Consider the following 22,546-nt stretch of genomic DNA (forward strand, 5'->3'; position numbering starts at 1 on the left):
TCCCCAGTCTTTGCCTCAGACCCTTCTTGGCGTCAGACTTGGGGGGCTTCTCAGCCTGGGGGGCCCCTGAACTCTCTTACCCCACATCCCTCACGGCAAAAGCGGCATTGAAGAATACAGCACCTGAGAGCTTGCCAGCTCCTCCCAGGCCTTCCTGTTGAGGCTCACAGCCGCCTCACCCGTCATAGCCTGCAAAGCAGTAACATCCTTTCGCCCCGGACCAGGGGCGCCTGAAACATGAGGCCACACAGCTGGTTCCACCCACCTGTCTACTCCCTGCCTCTGTGCCCATTTGGTGTCCATAGCCGTGGGCGGGGCAGGAGCGATCCCCCAGCAGGACTGAGTGCCAACTGTGAGCGCAGGGCCGCCCTCACACCTGACCAGGACCTGGGCCCCTCCCGTGTGATCCTCTTATTTCCCCTGCCTGGGAGGCAGATAAACAGAAAGAAGAAGAAGCATCACCAGTAATCCCATAACCCTTCCACTGTGTTGTCGACTTATGTAAATATTTTTAAGACTCTACCTGACTCTTGGATACATTGGACATATGTTTCCGTGGCCATCGTCTCCTGCCCTTTTCACGACTGTACCCGTTCCATCGTCGGGCTGAGCACCCTTCACCTGCCCCCTGTTGTTGGCCGCTTAGGTTGCTTCTGATTTTTCCCAGCAGCTTAATGACAAGCAGGACAAGGCGGGGGAGACCGTCCACAGAGCTAGACGAGTGCGCGAGTCCACAGTGGTTTTAGGCATCATTTTAGCATAAGGCACAGTCGAGCGCTGAGGGAGCACGGTGAACGTGGTCCGGATGGGGTCAGGGGGAGATGATTTTGGGAAGGTGATTTTTTGTATGCTGCTTGAGGGGCAAGGTTATATCAGAGGGAAACGTGGAGACGAAAGCACGGAGACCACAGTGAATGGGGCTGGTGCGGGGGCTGAGGAGATGGACACAGGGCCAAGCAGAAGGGGACATGGGGTGGGGGAGGGGAGGGCGGACCACATCAGGCCCCTGCCCAGGACTGTCAGGGGGTTCCCAGTAGAGTCAAACTGAAGCTCTTTGTTGTGGCCCACCAGACCCCTTCTGACCCATGTCATCCCTCCTTGCACGGAAGCCTGCTGCCTGACACGCCCTGCCCCGAATCCTCCCGCGGGCTGACCACTTCCTACCATTCAGGACTGGGTGGAGGTATTATCACCTCTGTTCGTTCATTCAGCATGCGCACGTTGCAGTGGAGGCGAGGGAGGGAGGCTCGTGAGTATTTGGAGGAAAAGAACCCCAGGCAGAAGGAACGGCAAATGTGCAGACCCAGACTCGGAAAGGTTCGCTGAATCCTGACCACCAAACCCTGGTCACTCGAGCTGAGCATCTTCCCTTATTTTCTTGTAGGCTCTGAGCTTTCTCTGAAACCGTCCCGCTGACTGATTTGTGTACCTCTTAGTCATCGCGCTCCCCTGCCAGGATGTAAGCTTGGTGAGCTGGAGGATCTTGTCTGTCACGGTCGTATGCCCGGTCCTCAGACAGTGTTTGCTCCGCGCCAGGCAATGGCTTCTGCCGTTGCTCCCACTGCTTGCAGCAGACAAGCTCTCCGGACCTCGAGGAGCTGCCACCCAGCTTGGAGGAGCCGAGCTGTGGTGCTTGAGCCCTGGCTGTGGGTCCCAAGCCCTGGGCTCTTTCCCTTACGTCTCCCCGCCCCCGTCAGGAGTGGGTTGAGTAGGTAGGATCTGTTCCACACCAGGGAGCTCCAGGCCCAGGTTCCTGAAGCTTCTCCGCAGAGAACCTCTTGCCTGGGGTGAGTGGAGCTGAGGGTTTGCTTGGAGGTAAGTCCAGCCAGTCCCAGACCTGTCCGCCTTCAAGAAGGGATGGTACTTTTTTATGCCTTGACATGGGCAGCTTTTCTGTACTGGGAGCTACGCTGAAGGTCCTGGCTCCATCACCCCAGGCCAGTGGTGTTCCAGCCCCCGGCTGGAATGAGTGGCAGGTCCAGGCAAGGGCCCCCGGCTCTGCCCAGCCAGACCTCACCAGAGGCCAGGACCCACGCTGCTTGCTTGGCTCTGAGCTGAAGGCATGTGGGAGTGTGTGTGTCTGCATGTGTCTGCGCCTTGGAACTGCACGGCTGTAACTAGGCATCCTCTGTCCTGTCTGTGCATCCTTTGCTGCCTCCCAGAGACCTAAGATTGGGGAGTTCACCACACCTGGGGTCAAATCTCAGTTCTGTTGGTACCTTCTTAGGGATTGGATGAGTTGCCCAGCTTCTGTGGTCTTCTTTCCATGTCTGCCGCGTGGGGATGTTCCGCTCACCTTCCAGGGAGGCTTCTGGAAGGAGAACGAGCATCCAGGATGAGGTTTAGGTGTACCTTGTTCTAACGCACAAAGGTTTGGTTCAGTGCCTGGTAGGCAGCAGGGGCTCCAAGGGGCAGCCGGGTGGATGGAGTGCCCGCCCTCCCTCCCCGAGTGGGGCTTTCTCCCACCCAGCTCCGCATCCTGTCTCCCTCCCTCCTACCTGCACGTCTGCCCCTGGGCCTGGGCGGTGTCACCCTTGAGCCTTTGTGGGTCCTTGGCACAGATGGCACTGTGCCCGCTTGTCCCCACCCTGCAGGCTGAGAGGGTCCCCGGGGCAGAGCCCAGGGTGGCCTCTCCCTGGAGTCTGCAGGCCCGTTTCCTCCTCCAGGGCGTCCCTCCCAGCCTCCTCTGGCTTCTGACCCAGTGACCTGGGCCGGGAGAGGGAGACGGGGCATCGCCAGGAGCCTGGGGTGGCAGGTTGATGAGCTGGTGCTACCCTCCCCCATGGCTGGAATGCGAGGCCACCAGCCCAGCTGTTTGTCCAGGAGGCCGAGGTCGCTACAGGCCCCGAGTCTGTTTTCACTCCCAGGCCCAGGAGCCTCCGGGACTTTCCCGTGTTTGTTCCCTGAACCCACTGCGGGGCCTCGGGTCAAGTGAGCACCTGGGAGTTTCCCGACTACCTGCTGTTCCTTGGAGAAGTGGGGCTCCCCGTTCTGCTCTGGCTCCCCCAAAATGTGAAGGCACAGACCTCTCCTCTCCAGCCCTCTCACAAGTGGTGGCCTTTTCGCTGTCCCCAAAAGGTGAGGCGTTCAGAGGGCTGGTCTCTGCCTGTTCCCAGCTGGAGATGTTTGGATTGCCCTGGGACATGCCTCTCTGCCAGAAAGTCCCTCCAACTCTGCCCCGCATGTGCCTGCCAGGGTCCATTCATATGCAAAGTCTGGCCTGACGGTTAATTTTTGTCACCTTTCAAGAAGCCAGAAGCTTCAGGGCATCCTTCGGGTCTCAGCTTAACCTCCTTCTTCTCCGGTAGGACACTCCTGCTGCCGAGTCTGGGCCGGATGCCCCTGTGCCCCCCCCATCAGGGTACCCGGCACTGTGCACTGTCCTGTCTTTACCTGCCCCTACCCCAGAGTAAGCTCCTGCAGGGCAGGGGCTGGCTCTGCCTCCTTCCCTTATAGTGTCAGGCGTGAATGGAGCCATTTCCAGGGTGGGCCTGAGCCCCTGTGTTTCCGAGGACGGGCCTTGGTGTCCTGTGGTCAGTGGGAGGTTGTGCTCCTGGAAGCCGGAAGCTGGAGCACATGTGATCCCACCCGCTTCCCCCAAGGATGAGCCAGAAATAGTTCCCCCTGGACTGGGAATGCATTCTACGGTGGGAGGACAGTTGGGGGCCTGGGGCTGGCTTCTCTATTGGGAGCAGATTTCTCCCCTGATTACTCTCCACTGGGCCCCTGGGAAAGGGAGCCTTTCCGAGCACACCCCATCAGAGCCCAGGGGAGCTGGAACTGGAGAGCCAGAGCTGAGGGTGGGAGGTGGGGCAGCCTGGAAGCCTGGGCTTCCAGAGAGAGACCCCCAGCAGCCGTGGGGGCGGACCACAGTCGGGCCAGCACCCCCCGACTGTGTGCTCTGCACCTCACTCACTCAGGTTCTGGACGGCTGTGGCGGGTGGGAGCAGCCTAAGCCCAGAGTTGCTGGAGAGCCTTCCCTGAAGTTAGAAGGAAGCATCTGCCCAGGTGTGCAGACCCCAGCCCCCACCCCCACCCCAGGGAGTTCTGCTGGGCCCTGGCCTGGAGTTGTCGGCGCGTTTCCCCTCCCCCATCGGGGTTCTGATCTGGGAGCCCAGGTGGACAGCCTTTGCGTTCCCACCTTCCAGCCGGCTCTGGAGACAGCGGCTTGTGAAGTTCCCCTTTCTGTTTAGCCAGAGTTTTATGGTTTTTCAGAAAACAGGTTAACAATTAAGCTTTAAAACCTCAGGGCCTCTGGCCCTCCTTGTTCCCATAAAGCCGGGCTAAATGGCTTCCTCCCCCGGCTTCTCCTGTTGGCTTTATTAGGCCACAGGTGGCCGGGAGCAAGCGTCAGAGCATTAACCAGCTCCGGCCTCCAGGTCCAGAGCTCCCTCCGGTTTCCTCTCAGGGAACCGCGCTCCACGGGTGGGGCGTGAGGCGTGGGGAAGCCGAGGGTGAAGCTGGCCCGGCCCCGGGGGCGGCCGCCTGCCGTGCTTGGGGAGAGGTTGCCTAAGCTGGGCGAGTGGGCCTGGGCGCCGGGTCGGGCTCTGGGGTGCCGGGCCTCCTTTGGCCGGTGCTCAGCAGCTGCCCTCCTTTCCCCAGGGGGCTGCGCGCACCAAGATGAGGAGGTTCCTGAGGCCGGGACATGACCCTGCGAGGGAGAGGCTCAAGCGGGACCTCTTCCAGTTTAACAAGGTAAGGGGAGCGGAGGGCCGGCCGGGCGTTTACGGCAGGCACGAAGGTGTCGCGCGCCCAGGGAATTCCCTGACGGTCCAGTGGTTAGGACGCCACGCTCTCACTGCCGAGGCCGCGGGTTCGATCCCTGGTTGGAGAACTAAGGTTCCGCAAGCTGCGCTGCGTGGCCAAACAAACAAAAGGTATCACCCTCCCCACAGGCTGGGGCTGGCGCCGGGGTCGCTTTTCCCTGGACTAAGGTACTTACTTGGCACTGCCTGCTATGCCTCCTGGGAACTGGATTTTGGAAATGGGGTCTGGTTAGAGGCTTTCCTGGGAAAGGGTGACAGGACGCCCAGGAGTCAGCGCTCCTTGTCCCATGTCTCTCGCTGGCTGTGTGACCTCTGCAGGTCACCCCGCCTCTTCCAGCCTAGTTTTCCCCACCTGTAAAATGGGGGTAAAACAACCTGTCCTGCCTCCCTCCTCACGGGGTTATGGAGCAGGCCTAGGGCCGGGAAAGGTGAAAGTGCGTTGAACCCTGCGAAGTATAAGATGTTCCTGTGATGCCAGTTTCCTTGGAGCCCTGGGGCCACAGGCCATGGCCGTTCCCTCCCTCCTCAAATTACCCTCGAAGGAAAACACAGCTTTCCCTGCAGGCAGAACACATAATTCCTTCTGGCCGGCTGTAGGCCTGGGTGAGTGGGGAGAGGCACCTGGGAGAAGGTGTCGGCGGGGGGTGGGGGTGGGGGTTGGCATTTGACCACCCCAGCTCCACACCTGCTCCTAAGGCCCCCCAGGCGGGTGTCCTCTTACCCACGATCATGGGGCTTCCCTGGGGGCTGCCTGTAAAAGGGAAGGAACACAGGGTGGTTTATGAGCTCCGAGGCCACCTAGCAATCCGCAGCCGGTTCGGGGCAATTCGCTCCTCTCACCTCTGCTTTGATCTAGGCCCTTGGCCTCCGTGCCTCAGCTTCCCTCCACCCTGGAAGGTGGACTGCAGGAAGGGGAGCAGCAAGATGCTCTTCCCCTCGGGGGTCCCAGGACCCCTCCAGGACATGCTGACGGGTGGGCCTCAAATCCAGCTTAGCCACTTAGGAGCTGGATGACCCTGTGCCCGTCACCCATTGCGTAGGCTTGCTGTGAGGATTACACGGAATTAGATCATTGACGTGCTAAGCACAGTGGTCCAGGAGTGTCGGGTGCTGTTTTCAGGGGCTGCCTGCCTGCCAGGGAGAGAGAGCTCCCGGGGGCTTGTTCGAGGCGAGTCAGGGTCCCAACCTGCTCTGCCGGTTTCCTCTGATTTTCTTGACCTGTGGCTGTGAGGCTACTGCCTCTGGGATCAGGGCTTCCCTAAATGAACACCTCCTCCCACTGGGGGAAGGAAGCTGTGGGCACGGCTTTTGGGCCTTGGGATGTGGGCGTGCATATGTTATGAATGGGGGATCTCTGGGCCCCTGCGGCCTGCCATTCTCACTTACAAGGGAGCAGCCCATGGGTGTTGGGTGTGGGTCTCAGAACCTCAGCATCTGCCTCGGCGCCTGGGTGACCCCTGTCGCCTTCCATTGCCCTTGATGATGCTGGGATCTCACACCCCAAAAAGGTGGCCAATTCCAGTGGAAACCGGATAGACAGGCTCAGTGAAGAGGGATGAACCCCCGCCCCAAGTTCCAACTGTGCAGCAGCAGGGTGGGGCTGGGGTGGGGCTGGGGCAGAAGAATCATGCCTCCCCCTCCACCCCGTGCCCCCAGACTGGACTGCCCCACCCCCAGGCCTGGCTGGGGAGGGGAGGCTCCTGGAATTCCTTCTTCCTCCCATTCACTTCCAAGAGACAGGCACTGAGTACCTACACAGCCCAGCGCTGGGGCTGTGGGAATCTCAGACAAGACCTCTGCCCTCCAGGACATTTATAGTCTGGTGGAAGGAAGGGGGCTGATGGTCTAAAATTCCACTTCCTGGGAGGGGAACGTCTTGGGGGGGCTGTTGGGGAGGGGTGGGGCTTAGACTCATCTCATCTAGGTTCTGGGTGAATGGTGGAGCCCGAAGGGTTGGGCTTGGAGGGTGAGTCCAGATCCTGGAAGGTTTGGGAGCCTGGGTGGTCCTACCCACGCCAGCCCTGCCCCGGCCCCCTGGCTGTGAGGTCAGCTGTGGGATCAAGGGAGGCTGGAACCTGGGAATCTGGGTCTGACACGCCAGAGCCTGGTGAGTTTTGAGCAGGGGAGTGAGCGATCTCATTTATGACTTAGAGGAGGTAGCTCTGGGACCTTTTTTTTTTTTTCCCCTACCTTTCAGTCAGGAGCAGGTAAGCTCAGAGCACTTAGGAGACGTTGCATTGACTGACTGGGGCCCAGCAGTGGGGTTGGGGCGCAGGGCTTGACCGTTGACATTTGGGGCCTTTGGGGCCCACTGAGTTGTGGGGCTGTTTAGCAGCATCCCTGGCCCTGCCTCCCCAAGACATGACAACCAAAACTGTTCCAGACGCTGCCCAGTGTCCCCTGGCCAGTGAAATAGCCCCTGGTTGAGGGCTTATTTAGGGCGAGAGGTTGATGAGACCTGGTGATAGACGGAGCGTAGGAGGGAAGGGAGGCAGCTGTCCTGCATCCTGGCTGGGCAGTGATGCCACCCCCTGGGTTGGGGAGCCCAGGAGGGGCGAGGAGCAGGGTTGAGGAAAGTGATGCATTCGATTCCGACAGAATAGCAACAATTATGATCGTCCACTTATCGAGAGGCAGTCTTGCCCAGGGGTGAGTGGCGCCAACCTCGGCACCTGACTGCCTGGGTTCACCAGCTGGGTGACCTTGGACAAGTCACTCATCTCTAAGTGGAGACGGTAACAGCAGCCACCCCACAGTGTTGGTGTGAGGATTAAACGAGTTAGTGTGTGAGTTGAAGGGCCTAAGTGGCTCGTGGTTCCAGTATCAGCACGGCTCTGTGAATGTATCTGGCTCGAGGTTCAGTGTGGAGAATCTCGGCACCCTCAGGTGAGGGCGGGTCCCAGCAGACAGTGGGATACACAGAGCTGGAGCTCAGAGCCTCACGTCTGGGGAAGCAGGCAGTGTCCATCCCGGAAGTGCCGGTCTGCAGGGCAGTGAGCTGGGAGGTGGGACGGTGGCACCATCATAGGCCAGTCCAAGAGGCTCGCAGACACCAGCTGGGCCTCTCCCTCCAGTACCATCTGGCCCAACTCCTTGATACCCGCACCAAGCGAGGTGCCTCAGAGAGAGCAGGGACATGGCCCCCGGCGGGCCGAGAGCAGCACGTCCTGTTTCTTCGGCTTCGGTACCTGGGAAGGAGCTGTGTCTGTGGACAGATGCTCTGAACCCCCTGCTGGGGACTGACTGTCCGAGGGGCAGCTCCGGTTCACCAGGGGCTCCATGCCAAGCAGCAAAGGGGCCAGGTGGTGCAGTGGTTGGGGCGGGGACCCTGGAGCCAGGCGGCCTGGGTCTAGATGCCAGCTGTGCTGCTTCCTCACTGAGTGACTGCAGACACGTTACTTAACCTCTCTGCTCCTCAGTTTCCTCATCTGTAAAGTGGGCGTTGTAATCACCCCTACACCCAGATTGGTGGGCTGAGTGAGTTAAATTGCTTTGAATGGCACCCACACACAGCTGATGCCCTACAGGGTCTGCCTCACCTTCGCCTCAGCCTCCTGACGACTCACAGGTGGGCGCTGTTCCCACTCTGCAGGTGGGGAAACTGAGGCCTCCAGGCTTGCACAGCCTGAGTACCTGGAGGGGGCACCGGCTGGGGATGCGGCTGCCGGTTCCGTCTGCCCACAGCCGTGTGGCCTCAGGGTGCGGCCTTCCATCTCTTCACCTGTGCCGGATGCCGGGTCCTCAGGCCTGTTGGGAAGACAGAGGTCAGCTGGCAGTGCCAGCAGGGCCACTGAGGACCAAATGAGGGAACTGCGGGACCCACTGGGCGCCTCAGGAGGGAGGAAGTGACTCCGAGGAGATAAGGGGACGTAAGCTCATGTTAAATTAAAACCCCTTCCTTGAAAATACCCTCGAGGCCCTGCCTCCCCTGGTGAAACCCGCTGGCCGCCCTTCCTGCCTGGGCCACCCTCCCCCACCCCAGGCCCTGAACAAACAGTGTGTTCCTGACCAGCTGCCCCGTCCAGGCCCAGGCGGTTTGGTCTTGGCTTTTGCATGGCTGGGCCCCTGGTGTCAGGTGACAGCCGCACAGGGAGGGCCAGGTTGCTGCCACCGCCAGGAATCTGGGCTGACCACACCCAGTACGGGGCAGTGCCTCCCTGTCCCCCAGCCCACCCCCTGCACACCCTCCCACCCCGTGCCCCTGGGCAGCCTTCCTTCCTGCCCCCCCAGCAAGTGCTAGGGACTTCTCAGCCCTCCATCTTGGACAGGGTTCCCCCTTGCTGGGGGCAGGACGAAGGGCCCCCTGGCTCTCAGACAAACCACCTTTGCTCTCTCCCTTCCGGGAACCTGAAATGGGGTCCCGGAGCCGGTGTGAGACAGACGGGCTTTCTCTCTCTCCCACACCGGGCTAATGTTGCAGTTTGGCGGCTCCTAGAAATCTCTCCTTTCCCAGCTCTCTGTCAAAAGAGTTCATTGTTCTCTCTACCCTTGGCACGGGTCACCTGAGCCAGGTAGCAGGGTGGGGGCAGTGCCAGGTAGGCTGGATGCTGAGCTCAGGAGGTAGGGGAGGACACCCCACTTTGGTCAGCCTCCTAGCTTGAACCTGAGCTGGAGGCGGCTGGGGTCTCTGGCTGGGAGGGCCGGCCCTGGAACCCGGGCCCGCTGTCCTGGGCGGAGGACTGATGGGGTCGCTGTGTGCCTTGGAAGTCCACAGCAGGACCCCCCCCTGGGGCTGAGCACCTCCTGTGCCCCGGGGGCTGCCTTCTTTAAGGGAGGTCAGATACATTCTATGCTCTGGGGTCCTGGAACTGTGCCTAAACCCTAAACCAGCCTGGAGGGGTCCCTGTCCACGTGGACCTGCTGCTCCAGTGGGGGGAACCACGTCTTAAAAGGCTGTTAGGAGTCGGAGGGAGGGGGAACCAGGGGATGGGAAGGACACCCCACCTTGGGAGGCAGCCGGAGCGCAGGCAGAGGGGCCTCGTGGAAACTTCCTGCTTCCCCAGGCTTCTCGGGCCCTGGGTGTCCAGCTCCTCCCCGTTCCCCTCAATTAACTGACCTCTGTTCTCTCCCCATGTCCAAATCACTCCCTTCCTCATTCCCAGCAAGACCCCCTGGGCCTCTCGTAACTGGCCTGGGGTCCCCGCGCCTCCTTTCTTGACCAGTTCCCTGACCTCATGACTCGCTTTACGTCATATCATGTTGCCTCATTCAGGGATTGTGGGTCTTATTTGCATGTTGAAGCCCGGTCGCTTCCCCTCTGGGACCTGGGGAATCCCCTGTCACCACGCTATTTACATTTGAATCCACCCTCTTGGCCCCAGCCAGTCAGGGTCACCAAGAAGTTCCCTCCCCTTATTTTGTTTTTGAGGGAGCCTTGGTCAACTTGGAGAAGATGCCCCGAGGGATATGAGGGAATGAGGGAGAACCTTTGAAGGAAGGCATGAGGGAGAACCTTTGAAGGAAGGCAAGCAAGGCTTGTGTGCGCCTTGAGGCCAGCTGAGCCCTCCAGCGGCGGTCAGGTGGTTGTCCTGAGGCTCGTCTTGTTGGAGCCAAGGACAGCCCCGCGCAGCGCAGTCATTCGCATCACCCCGGTTACCACACGTGAAATGAGGCAAAGCAGCTCGTCCCGTCACCTTTTAAGCGGTATCGGGGATTCTAAGTTTCGTGGGCCTGACTCAGTTCCTGTTCTTTCTAAACCAGCCTATGGAAAAGAAGGTGGTTCGGGAGTGAGGGGGTGGCACAGTGTCCTCAGGACCCTGAAGAAATGAGGAATGAGTATGAGTGACTGAACGATGGGCCTGACCTTTGTCTCCCTCTGGGTTAGGGAAAAGAGCTGATCCGCAGCAGGTATGACTCAGGTGAGATGTTAGGAGAACTTCCTGCCAGCGAGTTGATAGGATAACGTGTGGCCTGAGCACCTGACAAAAAGCTGCAGACTGTTTTCTCTTTGGCTTGACTTTCCTGCTGATGCCCGAGGTAAAAATGTCTAGGGGAGCGCCTCGGTCCCCTAGGAATATGATGAGACATACGTAATTTAAAATGTTGTAGAAGCGCATTATAACATTTTTTAAACAAGTAACATGATCTTGATAACATATTCTGTTTAATCCAGTACATCCAAAATATTATTGTTTCAACATGTAGTCAATAGATATTAGACTTTTTTCTTAGTATTTTTTTGTTGTTGTTAATACCAAGGTACATTTTTTACTTACAGCACATCTCAATTTGGCCATTAAATTTTCTTTAGGAATATGTGATCTATGTTTAGAGTTTGGAAGATTTACAGTTGAAAGAGGAGATTCAAAGCTTTGGTCTGCCTGACTCCAGCCCCTGTTCCTTTGGAACCCAAGGACATACCTGGGAAGTTTTCTAATTACTGAGTTAAGGGTCCATCCTTGAATTTAAGTTAATAGAAATTAAATAAAATTAAAAGTTCAGTTCCTCTGTGGCCCTTGCCACACTGCAAGGGCTCAGGATCTACACACGGCTTGTGGTTGTTGTACTGGACATCAGGGTCTGGGCCCCTGCTGGCCACCAGGCTCCTGCTGGGTGTTTCCCCCAGAGTCCTCCAAATTCCAGACGCTGATCCTGAGCTGCGGCTGCTGGGGATGATGGGAGAAGGCTGTCATCCCAGGAACCTTCTCTGGAGCTCGGGCCTCTGACTTCCCGAGGCCCCAGCAGCCTGGGGCCAGCCAAGGCCTAGTGGGGGCTCCTGGGGAAGCTCGTCCCACACGGAGTCAGGAGCCCTGCCCTCCTTTTCCTGGGAAATGTTTACATTCCAGATACCCTGCTATCTCCCCGAGGCTTTTCCAGGCTCTGCATTTTTGACATAGCTGAACGGAAACCTGGGGGGCCGGGCCAGGGCGGGGGGGTGGGGGAAGGCTCCTGCTGGTGTGCTGCTGCCCTCCCAGCTGACCCTTCCAGGTACAGCCATTTGCAGGGCAGACTGTGTTCCTGGCAGAGAACCAAGCCTGTGGGGCCCTCACACCTACGTGTCCCCAGAATAGGCAGTCTTTGGAGCTCTCATCCCTGGGCCAACCCCAGCACAGGGCCCCTCTTCCGCGAGCCACTGGCCTGGGTGGGCAGGCAGGCAGGCAGCAAAGCAGTTGGGTCTGCTAAGCTGGCGCTCCAGCTGTCACCACGACTTATCTGTTTCTGCTCCTTGGAGGCCAAGTGAAGCCCAGAGTAGAGCCTTGGGCCTAAGGAGAGCTGCCTCATTGGGACACCCTTTTTCTGCAGGGCAGTCTCCATGGTTTAAAAAAAAAAAACACAGGGCTTCGCTGGTGGCGCAGTGGTTGAGAGTCCGCCTGCCGATGCAGGGGACACGGGTTCGTGCCCCGGTCCGGGAAGATCCCACATGCCGCGGAGCGGCTGGGCCCATGAGCCAGGGCCGCTGAGCCTGCACGTCTGGAGCCTGTGCTCCGCAACGGGAGAGGCCACAACAGTGAGAGGCCCACATACCGCAAAAAAAAAAAAAAAAACAGAAAACTTTGAAATCGCTGGCTGGCATCCTGCTCGAATCTATAGCTCTACAGGTTCAATATCCCCTGGCGGGTTGGATGGGGTAGGGTTAGCTGACTGAGAAACAACCGAAAACCTGCCCGAAGATGGTTTGTCGATCTCAATCCATACCTCTTTCATCTGTAATTCCACCCCTGGGACACCTGCCTAAGGAAATACTGAGTTGCAGGCAGAGATAGGAGCCCAAGAATAGTCATCGATGCAACTGGCAATTACAAAACCTCTGAAAACAAAGTAAATGTTCAATAACAGAGGCCTGGTGAGTTAGGGCACCTCCCCCTGAGGAATATTCTTCAGCCGTTTAAAAGTCGTTTTAGGGAGTTCCCTGGTGGTCTAGTGGTTAGGACTCGGCACTGCCCATGGCCCGGGTTCAATCCCTGGTTGGCGAACTGAGATCCTGCAAGCCATACCGATACCGTGCGACGAAAATGAAAAATAAAAGTCGTTTTACTGCTTTTAACAGCCTGGGCTGGCTATAGGTGGAAAGACAGACCACAGAGCTATGTGTCTGTATGTGTATTCATGTGGCATGGTCCCAGATAGGTCTCTGGGTTTTTTTTTGTCCTTTCCTATATGTTTTTACTTTATTTTATTTAAAACATTAAAAATTATATATATATAAAATTTCTTTTTTTTTGGCCATACCGCGCTACATGCAGGATCTTAGTTCAGGGATTGAACCTTCACCCCCTGCAGTGGAAGCGCCGAGTCTTAACCACTGGACCACCAGGGAAGTCCCAAAATCTAAAAAAAAATTTAACACCCTTCCCCACTGGTAATCACTAGTGTGTTCGCTATATCTGTGGGTCTGCTTCTTTTTTGTTATATTCACTAGTTTGTTGTATTTTTTAGATTCCACATATAAGTGATATCATGCAGTATTTGTCTTTCTCTGAGGTGTCTGTTTTTAAGTATAGGTCCATACACGCTTACAGTCGGATACACACCCTTGTTAGGAAGGGTTACTCCAGTTTGGGGAGTGTGGGTGATTTTGTCTTCTTTTTCAAACTCCTTTATATGTTCCAAGTTTTCTACAATGTGTATTATTTCTATAAGAAGAACTGAGCCAAGGCATGTGTCTGCAACAACACTCCAGAAGCTTCCTCCCTGGGAAGATGGTGGAAGAGAACTCATAGTGGCAATGAGGCACTTGAGACAGAGCAGATGTTCAGTGCTGGAGGAGCCTCGCGGGGCTCAGAATCGGGAAGGGCAGCTGTGGGTTCCGTCAGACCCCAGGGCCCCTCCTGGAGCTGCAATGCAGCTGGGCTTCCTGAGCCACCTGGCGCCTCCCCTGTGCCAGCCCCCCAGAGCTTCCCCCGCACCCCTGCAGGAGGGCTGGGTGGGTGGCCCACAGTACGGGTGGTGGAGGAACCAGGTCAGAGTTCCTGGAGAGCAAGGGGCCAGCACGGTGTCCCGGGAGAATGCGCTCCCAGGGAGCATCACGCGGCCAAGGACCGGGTCAGAAATGGACTGAGGGTGGGGCCCGGGTGGGTCCAGGTGGGGACCTGAACGAGACTGAATTCCTTCTTCCTGCTGGGGGTGGCTCTCTGCTGCGGCTCCTCCCTCCGGCACTGACCCCCTGCCCCCGGCCATGGAGGGGCAGAGGGGACACGTCTACAGGCCCATGCCTGCCTGGTTCTCGTTGCAGACGGTGGAGCATGGCTTCCCGCACCAGCCCAGCGCCCTCGGCTACAGCCCCTCTCTGCGCATCCTGGCCATCGGCACCCGCTCCGGAGCCATCAAGCTGTATCCTTTCCGTTCTCCCAGCTCCCACCCAGGGATGCCCTGGAAGGGCCAGGGGCCTTGGCATTGGTGAGATTCAGGAAGGACTCCCCTAATTCTCCATAGAAAAGCAAGTTGCAGACGACCCCTCTTGTTCCCGGGACGTTCCAAATACCCTCTTAGGAGTCAGCCCCGAATGCAGTAAGTGGAGGCCGGGGATGGGCCCCACCCGCAAAGGATCAGTAGACTGGGCTCAGGGCTCAGTCCAAACCAGAGACGGGGTGGCCTTGGGTTAGAGGAGCTGTGCTAAGCCAGATGCTCTTCCAGATTCTACCCCCGACCCTGCACACCCCCCGCGTACACACACACACACACACACACACACACACACACACACACACACACACACACACACACACACACACACACACACACACACACACACACACCGGAGATGAGAGTGGACTCCTAGTTGGTGGGGACAGTCTTCCCCTGGCCTGCGGCTGGACGTGGTCCAGTGGGTCCATTTCAGAGCCCCCAGGGTGAGCCAGGGTGGGACCTAGGGGAATTGGGAGGTGGGGGACCACCCTTGGAGAGCCCAGCCGCCACCTCCTCCAGTAAAGCTGTAACTCCCTCCACTGCTGCAGGGCAGGTGCAGGGAGCCTGGGGGTGCAAGTCAGCAGCACGAGGCTGCAGGGGGTGTGTACACAGGAGGGCAGAGGCCCAGCTTCCATCGGCTCAGCCCTTCCTTAGGTGGTTAGTCATTGCCAGGCCACGGCCATATCCCCGTTACGATTCTCAGCGCCAAGGCTCACGGCCATGGCTGCCGTAGGTGGGCCCACGGGTGCCCTGTGCGTCTTCTCACAGGTGCCACCACGTGGTAGCTGACAGTCTGTTGCAGTTCAGGTTATGGGTTTCGGTGGGGCGGGGGACAGGGGTACAGCGAACAGCCTAACAGTTGCCAGGATAATGCTTCACCCCTCCTGGCTGCGACAGCGCCCCCTGGTTGGCTGGCTTTACCCTCAGGGGTCAGGTTACTGGCCCGGTGCCTTCAGGGCAGGCCCCCCCGCTGTCCCCTCCCCACCCTAAACATCCCCCCCACCCCCCCCCACCCCCGCCCCCAGCAGCCCTTCTCTGCTGCTGGGTATTTACACTCCTTGCCACGTGGGCCCAGCGGGCAGGCCGAGGGGTGGGGTCCTGCCTTGTGGAGCTTTTCCTGAGCCTGCTACTCCCAGCTACGGTGCCCCAGGGGTGGAGTTCATGGGGTTGCACCGTGAGAACAATGCGGTAGTGCAGATCCACTTCCTGCCTGGCCAGGTGAGGCCCCCCTGCCCCCATGCCCTTCTCACTTTCCCATCTTCCAGAAAGGACGTATGGAAAGGCAGGCGTTTGGTGGCCCCGGGTTTGGTGCTGATGGGAGGACCCGGGACAAACCTGTCTTTCCCCAGCTGCCGTTCACGGCCACCCTAACAGGAGCTGGGGGTCTCTTGGTTCTGGGGCTCTTGGAAATGACCCGCACAGGCTGGGCCGCCCCAGTGTGTAAAGGTCACGGTGAATGCTGTCCCTCCCTGGTTAACGAGACAGCACGCTTCTGCCCCGTTTCCTGCCTAGTGCCAGCTGGTCACCCTGCTGGACGACAACAGCCTGCACCTGTGGAGCCTGAAGGTCAAAGGCGGGGTGTCAGAGCTGCAGGAAGATGAGAGTTTCACGCTGCGTGGCCCCCCAGGGTAAGAACTCTGTCTTCTTGCTCTCCTAGCCAGCCTGACCCGTGCACCAACTCCAGGGTGCCCTGGGAGGAGCTGGCAGGGCTGCGGCCCGCCTCCCCCCATCCCCACACAGAGCCTACGTGGGAGGCGCCAAGGGATTTTTTTCTGCTTCTTAGCCCCAGCTCTCTGCCATCTGTCTCCTGTCTTGGCAGAAAAAAAAACAGTATGTTTGTCCGGGCCTGAGTAGCTGGACCCCATCAAAGGACCTCACCGGCCTGCTTCCCCACCGCAGGCATGGCCTTCCCTGGGGCCGCTGAGGGAGTGGGGGATCCTATCTGTGGGTCCCCCCTGCCTGGGCAGGGCCAGCTCACGGGCCATCATTCCCTCTGCAGGGCCGCCCCCAGTGCCACGCAGATCACCGTGGTCCTGCCGCATTCCTCCTGCCAGCTGCTCTACCTGGGCACCGAGAGCGGCAGTGTGTTCGTGGTGCAGCTGCCGGCTTTCCGCGCGCTGGAGGACCAGACGATCAGCTCAGATGCTGTGCTGCAGCGGTGAGCCCCAGGCCCGGAGACCCTCGTGCCCTGAGGAACCTGTCCCCTCGAGTGGCCTTCTCCTTTCCATGCCGGTTATGCCTCAGGAGCTTATGATTTCTCTCCTGGGAAGTCTGTAGGGATGGGAGGACAGACTCTCAGCTCTCCACCTGTCCCCCAAATTGAGAATCTCACCCCCAAAAAAGAGTTAGCATCCCAGCACTAAAAGGGGTTTTGGGAGTAACTTGTCACCTCATTTAAAAGGAAAACAAGGATCAAAATGATTGTGCAATGATACGAACTCTCAGTCCAGCGTTCTTGGCACAGATACCACCTCTTTCAAAGCCCCAGGGCTCCACAGTGGGGCAGACGGGGCCCAGACCTCCCTGCATCAGCCGGGCAGCTTCTGCTGATGCTTGTACTTTGGAGTCTCTGCCACATGTTCGTTTGCCTGCAGGCTCCATGGCCCCGAGTCCCTGGCGGCCACAACCTGTAGGTTTCTTGAGATCATTTGAGAATCTTTGCTCGTTAATGGTGGTGTCCGTGGGAGAGAGGGAGTCAGATCAGGTCTGGGTGTGGAGGGGGGCCAGGGCCCAAAACAGGAGGGGATGGAGGAGTCCAGCAGGAGCCCACGGGAGCCAGGTTGATGGCCGTGGAGTGTTCTGCAGTGAAGAAGGGCAGGGAGAGGGCTTCCCTGGTGGCGCAGTGATTGAGAGTCCGCCTGCCGATGCGGGGGACACGGGTTCGTGCCCCGGTCCGGGAAGATCCCACATGCCGCGGAGCGGCTGGGCCCGTGAGCCGTGGCCGCTGAGCCTGCGCGTCTGGAGCCTGTGCTCCGCAACGGGAGAGGCCGCAACAGTGAGAGGCCCGCGTACCACAGAAAAAAAAAAGGGGCAGGGAGGAGGCCAGTGTGCTGGGCTGTGGAGCTGCTTCATGCCCGACCTTCCTAAGGGCTCTGGGCCAGGCTTGTAACATAGTCGTCAGGCCCCGGGTGATGGTCAAGCAGGGCTGGGCATCGCTGGGTTGGGAGGATTCCTGCTTGGGGCCGGGTCCTTCTGAGCACTGGGCATGGTAGAGTCAGGGCAGCGTGACCATGGTCAGAGCAGGACTGTTTACAGGGTGGCAGGCCCAGCTGGTGCTCAGCCGGGGCGCCTGGCCTGTGGGCAGGACGGTGGAAGGACCTGCTCCTCAGTGTGTGGCGGTACCAGTGCCCACCGTACCCGCGCCGGTGGGAGTCTAGTCGAGCAGGAGCCCCTGCTGGGCTTTCCCAGCCTGGGTGCCCTGGGAACCCCTCCTGTTGGTCTAAATCCTGTTCTAAGTGTAGAGGGTTTGGTTTGGGTTTGAGCGTAGACATGCCCTTGGGATCCAGGCTGTTTCCATTTCCTACTCGCCCTGCTCGGTATTGGCGTTTGGTCCTGTGCCTGCCACCTCACGGTCTTCTGTTGGTGTAGCACCTCCAAACTTCACACCAGCATTCCAGGCCCAGAAAAGGAGGAGGGGGTCAAGGCTCAAGGCCAGGCCAACTGATACAGAGAGTTTTGTTTTGTAGGTCTTAAAAACTTTTTTTTTTTTTTATGAAACACCAACACCTTGCCGAAATGCACTAGGTTTGAATGTACGGTTTAATGGATTCTTGTTAAGTGAGCGTCTCTGCAGCCAACTCTGGGCAAACACAAAATTTTGCCAGGCCCCCAGGGTCCCCCACCTGCCCTTCTCTGTCACAGCTCCCTCCCTCCCCCAGAGGTGACCACCACATCGACTTTTCTGGAAACCACTTCCTTGCTTTTCCTTATAGTCGTGCCACCTGTGTTTGCATCCTTAGGGGGTTTTCTCTATCGCTGCCCTGTTCTATGCATTGCTTCTCTCTCCCCTTGATGACGTGTCCTGGCAGCCTTTCCGCGCTGGCACATTCCGTGCCTGCTGCTTCGGGGATGCCGGGCATGGCTGTGCCACGCTCTCAGCCACGCCCCACCGGTGGACGGTGACGTGGGCTCACGGTGCTCCCCTCGCCCAGGTTGCCAGAGGAGGTCCGCCACAGGCGGGCATTTGAGATGGTGGAGGCTCTGCAGGAACATCCTCGGGACCCCAACCAGATCCTCATTGGCTACAGCCGGGGCCTTGTCGTCATCTGGGACCTACAGGGCAGCTGTGTGCTCTGTCATTTCCTCAGCAGCCAGGTAGGGGTGCCACATGGTTCTCCCAGACCCCACATAACACATCCAGCCCCCATCTGAGGCATGGGGGTGCAGGCGATGGAACCGCACCCCTGATCCCAGCCTTCGCGCACTCTCTCTCCTTTCCCACCGTGAAGCAACTGGAGAACGTCTGCTGGCAGCGGGATGGCCATCTGATTGTCAGCTGCCATTCTGACGGCAGCTACTGCCAGTGGCCCGTGTCCAGTGACACCCTGCAACTGGAGCCCCTGCGCAGCTGTGTGCCTTACGGTCAGTGCTCTGCCCGCCACCTGGGACCGCCTTCCAGTGAGCAAGGCGGTGTCCTCTGGCCCCAGTCGGTCTCTCCTGCTTTCAGATGTAGGTGTCCAACTCACAGAAGCAAAACCTGGGGCCCAGAGATGGTGAAGGCTGTGTCCGAAGCCACACAGCGGGTTTTCTGAGACGCACTGTGACTTTCTCTGGGAACTGCTCACAGCGAGACTCCCAAGCCTAGATCTGCTCCGCAGGTTTGCGGGATCTGTGCTGCAGACCCGCGGGCCTCTGAGAGCGGGAGGGCCGTTCAAGGTATTTCCTTTTCTTTTAGGCCCTTTTCCTTGCAAAGCTATTACCAAAATCTTCTGGCTGACCACCAAGCAGGGGTAGGTATCAGTGCTCTGTCCTGTTCCCTTTCTAGAGCTTTCCTGGGGAGCTGGAAAGGCTGCTCAAACCTCTGCCTGGGGGAGATGGTGCCTAGTGACTGCCTTTAGGTCTCATATCCGGGTCTCCAGGGAAGGGAGGGGGGTGCCGTTCATACCTCTCTCCGACTAATTCCTGAAAACTCATTCCCATTCTTTCCCTTCCACCCTCCTGGAGAGATGATTCAGACCAGCAGGTTCCAAACTCTGTCTTAGGAGCAGACCTGTTTCTTCAAACAGAATCATACAAGGAGACCTGATGTATAAGCAGAAAAGGGGGACAGAGGGCACTCTGGTTGAAACGGGAGTGGTGGCAGAGACTCAGAGCCTGCAGCCTGCGTGCTCCACTGCTGGCCCCCAAGTTCTCTGGGGCTGTTGAGTTGGGAAGAGACGGGGGTCCGCTCCAGCCCCTCCTGGGAACTTTGAGTGAGCACTTACACTGAGGCCAGCCCTCATGCCAGGCCCTGCTGCAGAGGCCAGTCACAGGGCCACCCCACGGCTGGCTCAGCCCTTGGCTTCTGGGGCGGCGTCAGCAGCCCACCCCCTGCTCTTCTGTGCCTGCCAGGTTGCCCTTCACCATCTTCCAGGGCGGCATGCCACGGGCCAGCTATGGGGACCGCCACTGCATCTCAGTCATCCACAACGGCCAGCAGACAGCCTTTGACTTCACCTCCCGCGTCATCGACTTCACTGTCCTCATTGAGGCGAACCCTGAGGCTGGTAGGCGAGCGGGAGTGAGTGTGAAGGGCAGGCCACCAGGAGGTGTGGGGATCCAGCCCACCCCCATCCATAAGCAAAGAGGAAGGGCCTGCAGGCGTTCCCAAAGCTGCCACCCCTGAGTCCCTAGGTCCCACTGCACCTCTTCTTTGTGTCCCCGAGGCTGCTCCCTCTCCTTCCCCGCTGGCCTGTGGTTTGTCCTTGCTGGCCACGCCTCCCATCCACCCCAAGCTCTCTTTGCCCTCCCCCAGCTCAGCTGGGACTTGGCCCAAAGGTGGGCAGATCCGCACTGTTGGGCTTAACACCCACCTGGCTGAGGCAAAGGGCTCCTGGCCTGGACATGGTGAAGCCCTCCTTGTGGGGTGGGGCCGGTAGCAGTGTGGGCCAGCTGAGCTGGTCTCCTGGAACTCAGCCAGGCCAACAAAGCCCTGAGTCAGCTTTCTAAATTGGGTGACAGGCAAGACCAGAAAGGGCTGGTGTCAAAACCTAGAGAGGAGGCCTGGTGGGAGATCTCCAGGAGGGTGGGCCTCCTCCTTAGATGACTCTGACCTCCAGGTGAGGGAGGCAGGCCTGCTCAGGACACCCTGGGCTGTGTTCTCCCAGCCTCACCAGTGGCCCTTTGGAGGGAGACTCTGAACCTGCTTTTCCTCCTTTCTCAGCCTCTTCTTCCCTCCTCATACCTGACAGCGTGGTGGGAGCCAGGGCCAGTTTTTGGTCGATTCTTTTAGGTTTTCTACATTGATGATCATGTCATCTGTGAACAAAGACGGTTTTACTTCTTTCTTCCCAATCTGTATGCCTTCTATTTCCTTTTCTTGTCTTATTGCATTAGCTAGTACTTGAAAATGAGTGGTGAGAGGAGGCAACCTTGCCTTGTTCCTGATCTCAGTGGGAAAGCTTCACGTTTCTCACCATTAAGTATTACATTAGCCGTAGGTTTTTTGGGGTTTTTTTGTTTTTTTTTTTTTTAGCGGTACGCGGGCCTCTCACTGTTGTGGCCTCTTCCGTTGCAGAGCACAGGCTCCGGACACGCAGGCTCAGCAGCCATGGCTCACGGGCCCAGCCGCTCCGCGGCATGTGGGGTCTTCCCGGACCCAGGCACAAACCCGCGTCCCCTGCATCGGCAGGCAGAGTCTCAACCACTGCGCCACCAGGGAAGCCTGCCGTAGGTTTTTTGTAGATATTCTTTATCGAGTTGAGGCAGTTCCCCTCTATTCCTAGTTTACTGAGAGTTTTTTTTTAATCATAAATGGATGTTGGGTTTTGTCAAATAGTTTTTCTGCATCTATCGCTATGATCATGTGATTTTTCTTTTTTTTTTTTTTTGGCCACACCACACGGCTTGTGGGATCTTAGTTCCCCAACCAGGAATTGAACCCGGACCCTTGGCGGTGAGAGCATAGAGTCCTAATCACTGGACTGCCAGGGAGTTCCCGATTTATCTTTTTTAGCCTCTTGATGCAATGGGTTTCATTAATTGTTTTTCGAAAGTTGACGCAGCCTTGCATACCTGGGATAAATCCCACTTAGTCATGGCATATAATTCTTTTTATGCGTTGTTGGATCTGGAGCTTGCTTTTAAAATGTGGGTTCCCTGGCTCCAGCCCTAGAGCCTCAGATTCTACAGGGCCAGGCTGGACAGACTGCTTCCCAGTGGCTCCTGCAGCCCCTGACCCTTGGCCTGTCCCCACAGCCCTTGATGACCCCTATGCCCTGGTAGTGCTGGCTGAGGAGGAGCTGGTCGTGATTGACCTGCAGACGGCTGGTTGGCCGCCGGTCCAGCCTCCCTACCTGGCCTCCCTGCACTGCTCCGCCATCACCTGCTCCCACCATGTCTCCAACATCCCCCTGAAGCTGTGGGAGCGCATCATCGCTGCCGGCAGCCGGCAGAACACACACTTCTCCGCCATGGTAGGTCTGGCCCCGGCCCCAGCCCCGCCCCAGCCCAGAGCCAGGCTCGCCCATGAACTTCTCCGTCATCTCCTCCAGGAGTGGCCCATCGACGGTGGCACCAGCCTGGCCCCGGCCCCACCCCAGAGGGACCTGCTGCTCACGGGGTAGGTGACGTTGATCGTACTCTCCTGCCTAGTGGGACGTGTGGGGTGGGAGCAGAGCTCGGGGGGTGTGCGTGCCAGTCCCGGGCTCCTCTGGCCCGGCATCCTTCTCACGGGCGGCAGGCGGGCTCTGCCCACAGGCACGAGGACGGCACAGTGCGGTTCTGGGATGCCTCGGGCGTCTGCTTGCGGCTGCTCTACAAGCTCAGCACGGTACGGGTGTTCCTCACCGACACAGACCCCAGCGAGAGCCTCAGTGCCCAGGGTGAGGACGAGTGGCCCCCCCTCCGCAAGGTGAGGCCCGGAGCCTGGGAACCGGGGAGGGCGGGGATGGGCCAGGTCCAGCACTTAGGGCCCCTCACGGAGCTCTTCTCCCTTGTCAGGTGGGCTCTTTCGACCCCTACAGCGACGATCCCCGGCTGGGCATCCAGAAGATTTTCCTCTGCAGATACAGTGGCTACCTGGCTGTGGCCGGCACAGCAGGGCAGGTAGCGGGCCGGGCTGGGCGTGCGGAGCCGTGGGGAGGGCTGATCAGGTGACTTTGCGCAGCGTCCAGGCCCACGAGCTTGCTTCTCAGTCTTGGGGGGCAGCAGGGCCAGGAACCAGCTTCCTGAGTGCCCCCTGGTGCATCCCCTGCCCCTGTGGCTCTGATTCCTCCCAGTGAATGGAAGTTCCCTGA

The 22,546-nt window shown here is 58.7% G+C and overlaps 1 protein-coding gene across 10 annotated transcripts in view; it reads left to right on the forward strand.

Moving 5' to 3' along the window:
* The window catches only part of LLGL2 (LLGL scribble cell polarity complex component 2), a 33,730-nt gene that overhangs the window by 6,322 nt on the left and 4,862 nt on the right, over positions 1–22,546 (forward strand). For 6 of the 10 annotated variants that reach the window (XR_011246284.1, XR_011246285.1, XM_069540130.1 and 3 more), the window contains exons 2-13: positions 4,603–4,695; positions 13,939–14,036; positions 15,248–15,329; positions 15,624–15,739; positions 16,111–16,269; positions 18,263–18,425; positions 18,560–18,692; positions 19,006–19,060; positions 19,662–19,816; positions 21,507–21,870; positions 22,008–22,161; positions 22,251–22,355. Coding sequence is in view for 8 of the 10 variants with exons in the window: in XM_069540130.1 (XP_069396231.1) it covers positions 4,621–4,695; positions 13,939–14,036; positions 15,248–15,329; positions 15,624–15,739; positions 16,111–16,269; positions 18,263–18,425; positions 18,560–18,692; positions 19,006–19,060; positions 19,662–19,816; positions 21,507–21,870; positions 22,008–22,161; positions 22,251–22,355 (1,659 nt within the window). In the remaining 2 variants the exon portion in view is untranslated. Of the gene's footprint in view, positions 1–1,384; positions 1,469–3,064; positions 3,305–3,920; positions 4,009–4,602; positions 4,696–13,938; positions 14,037–15,247; positions 15,330–15,623; positions 15,740–16,110; positions 16,270–18,262; positions 18,426–18,559; positions 18,693–19,005; positions 19,061–19,661; positions 19,817–21,506; positions 21,871–22,007; positions 22,162–22,250; positions 22,356–22,546 lie in introns of those variants that run through there. The other 4 variants (XM_069540133.1, XM_069540132.1, XM_059998198.1 and 1 more) reach the window with 3 other exon arrangements.

The sequence above is a fragment of the Delphinus delphis genome, chromosome 19, assembly GCF_949987515.2.
Source record: "Delphinus delphis chromosome 19, mDelDel1.2, whole genome shotgun sequence".
NCBI lineage: Eukaryota > Metazoa > Chordata > Mammalia > Artiodactyla > Delphinidae > Delphinus > Delphinus delphis.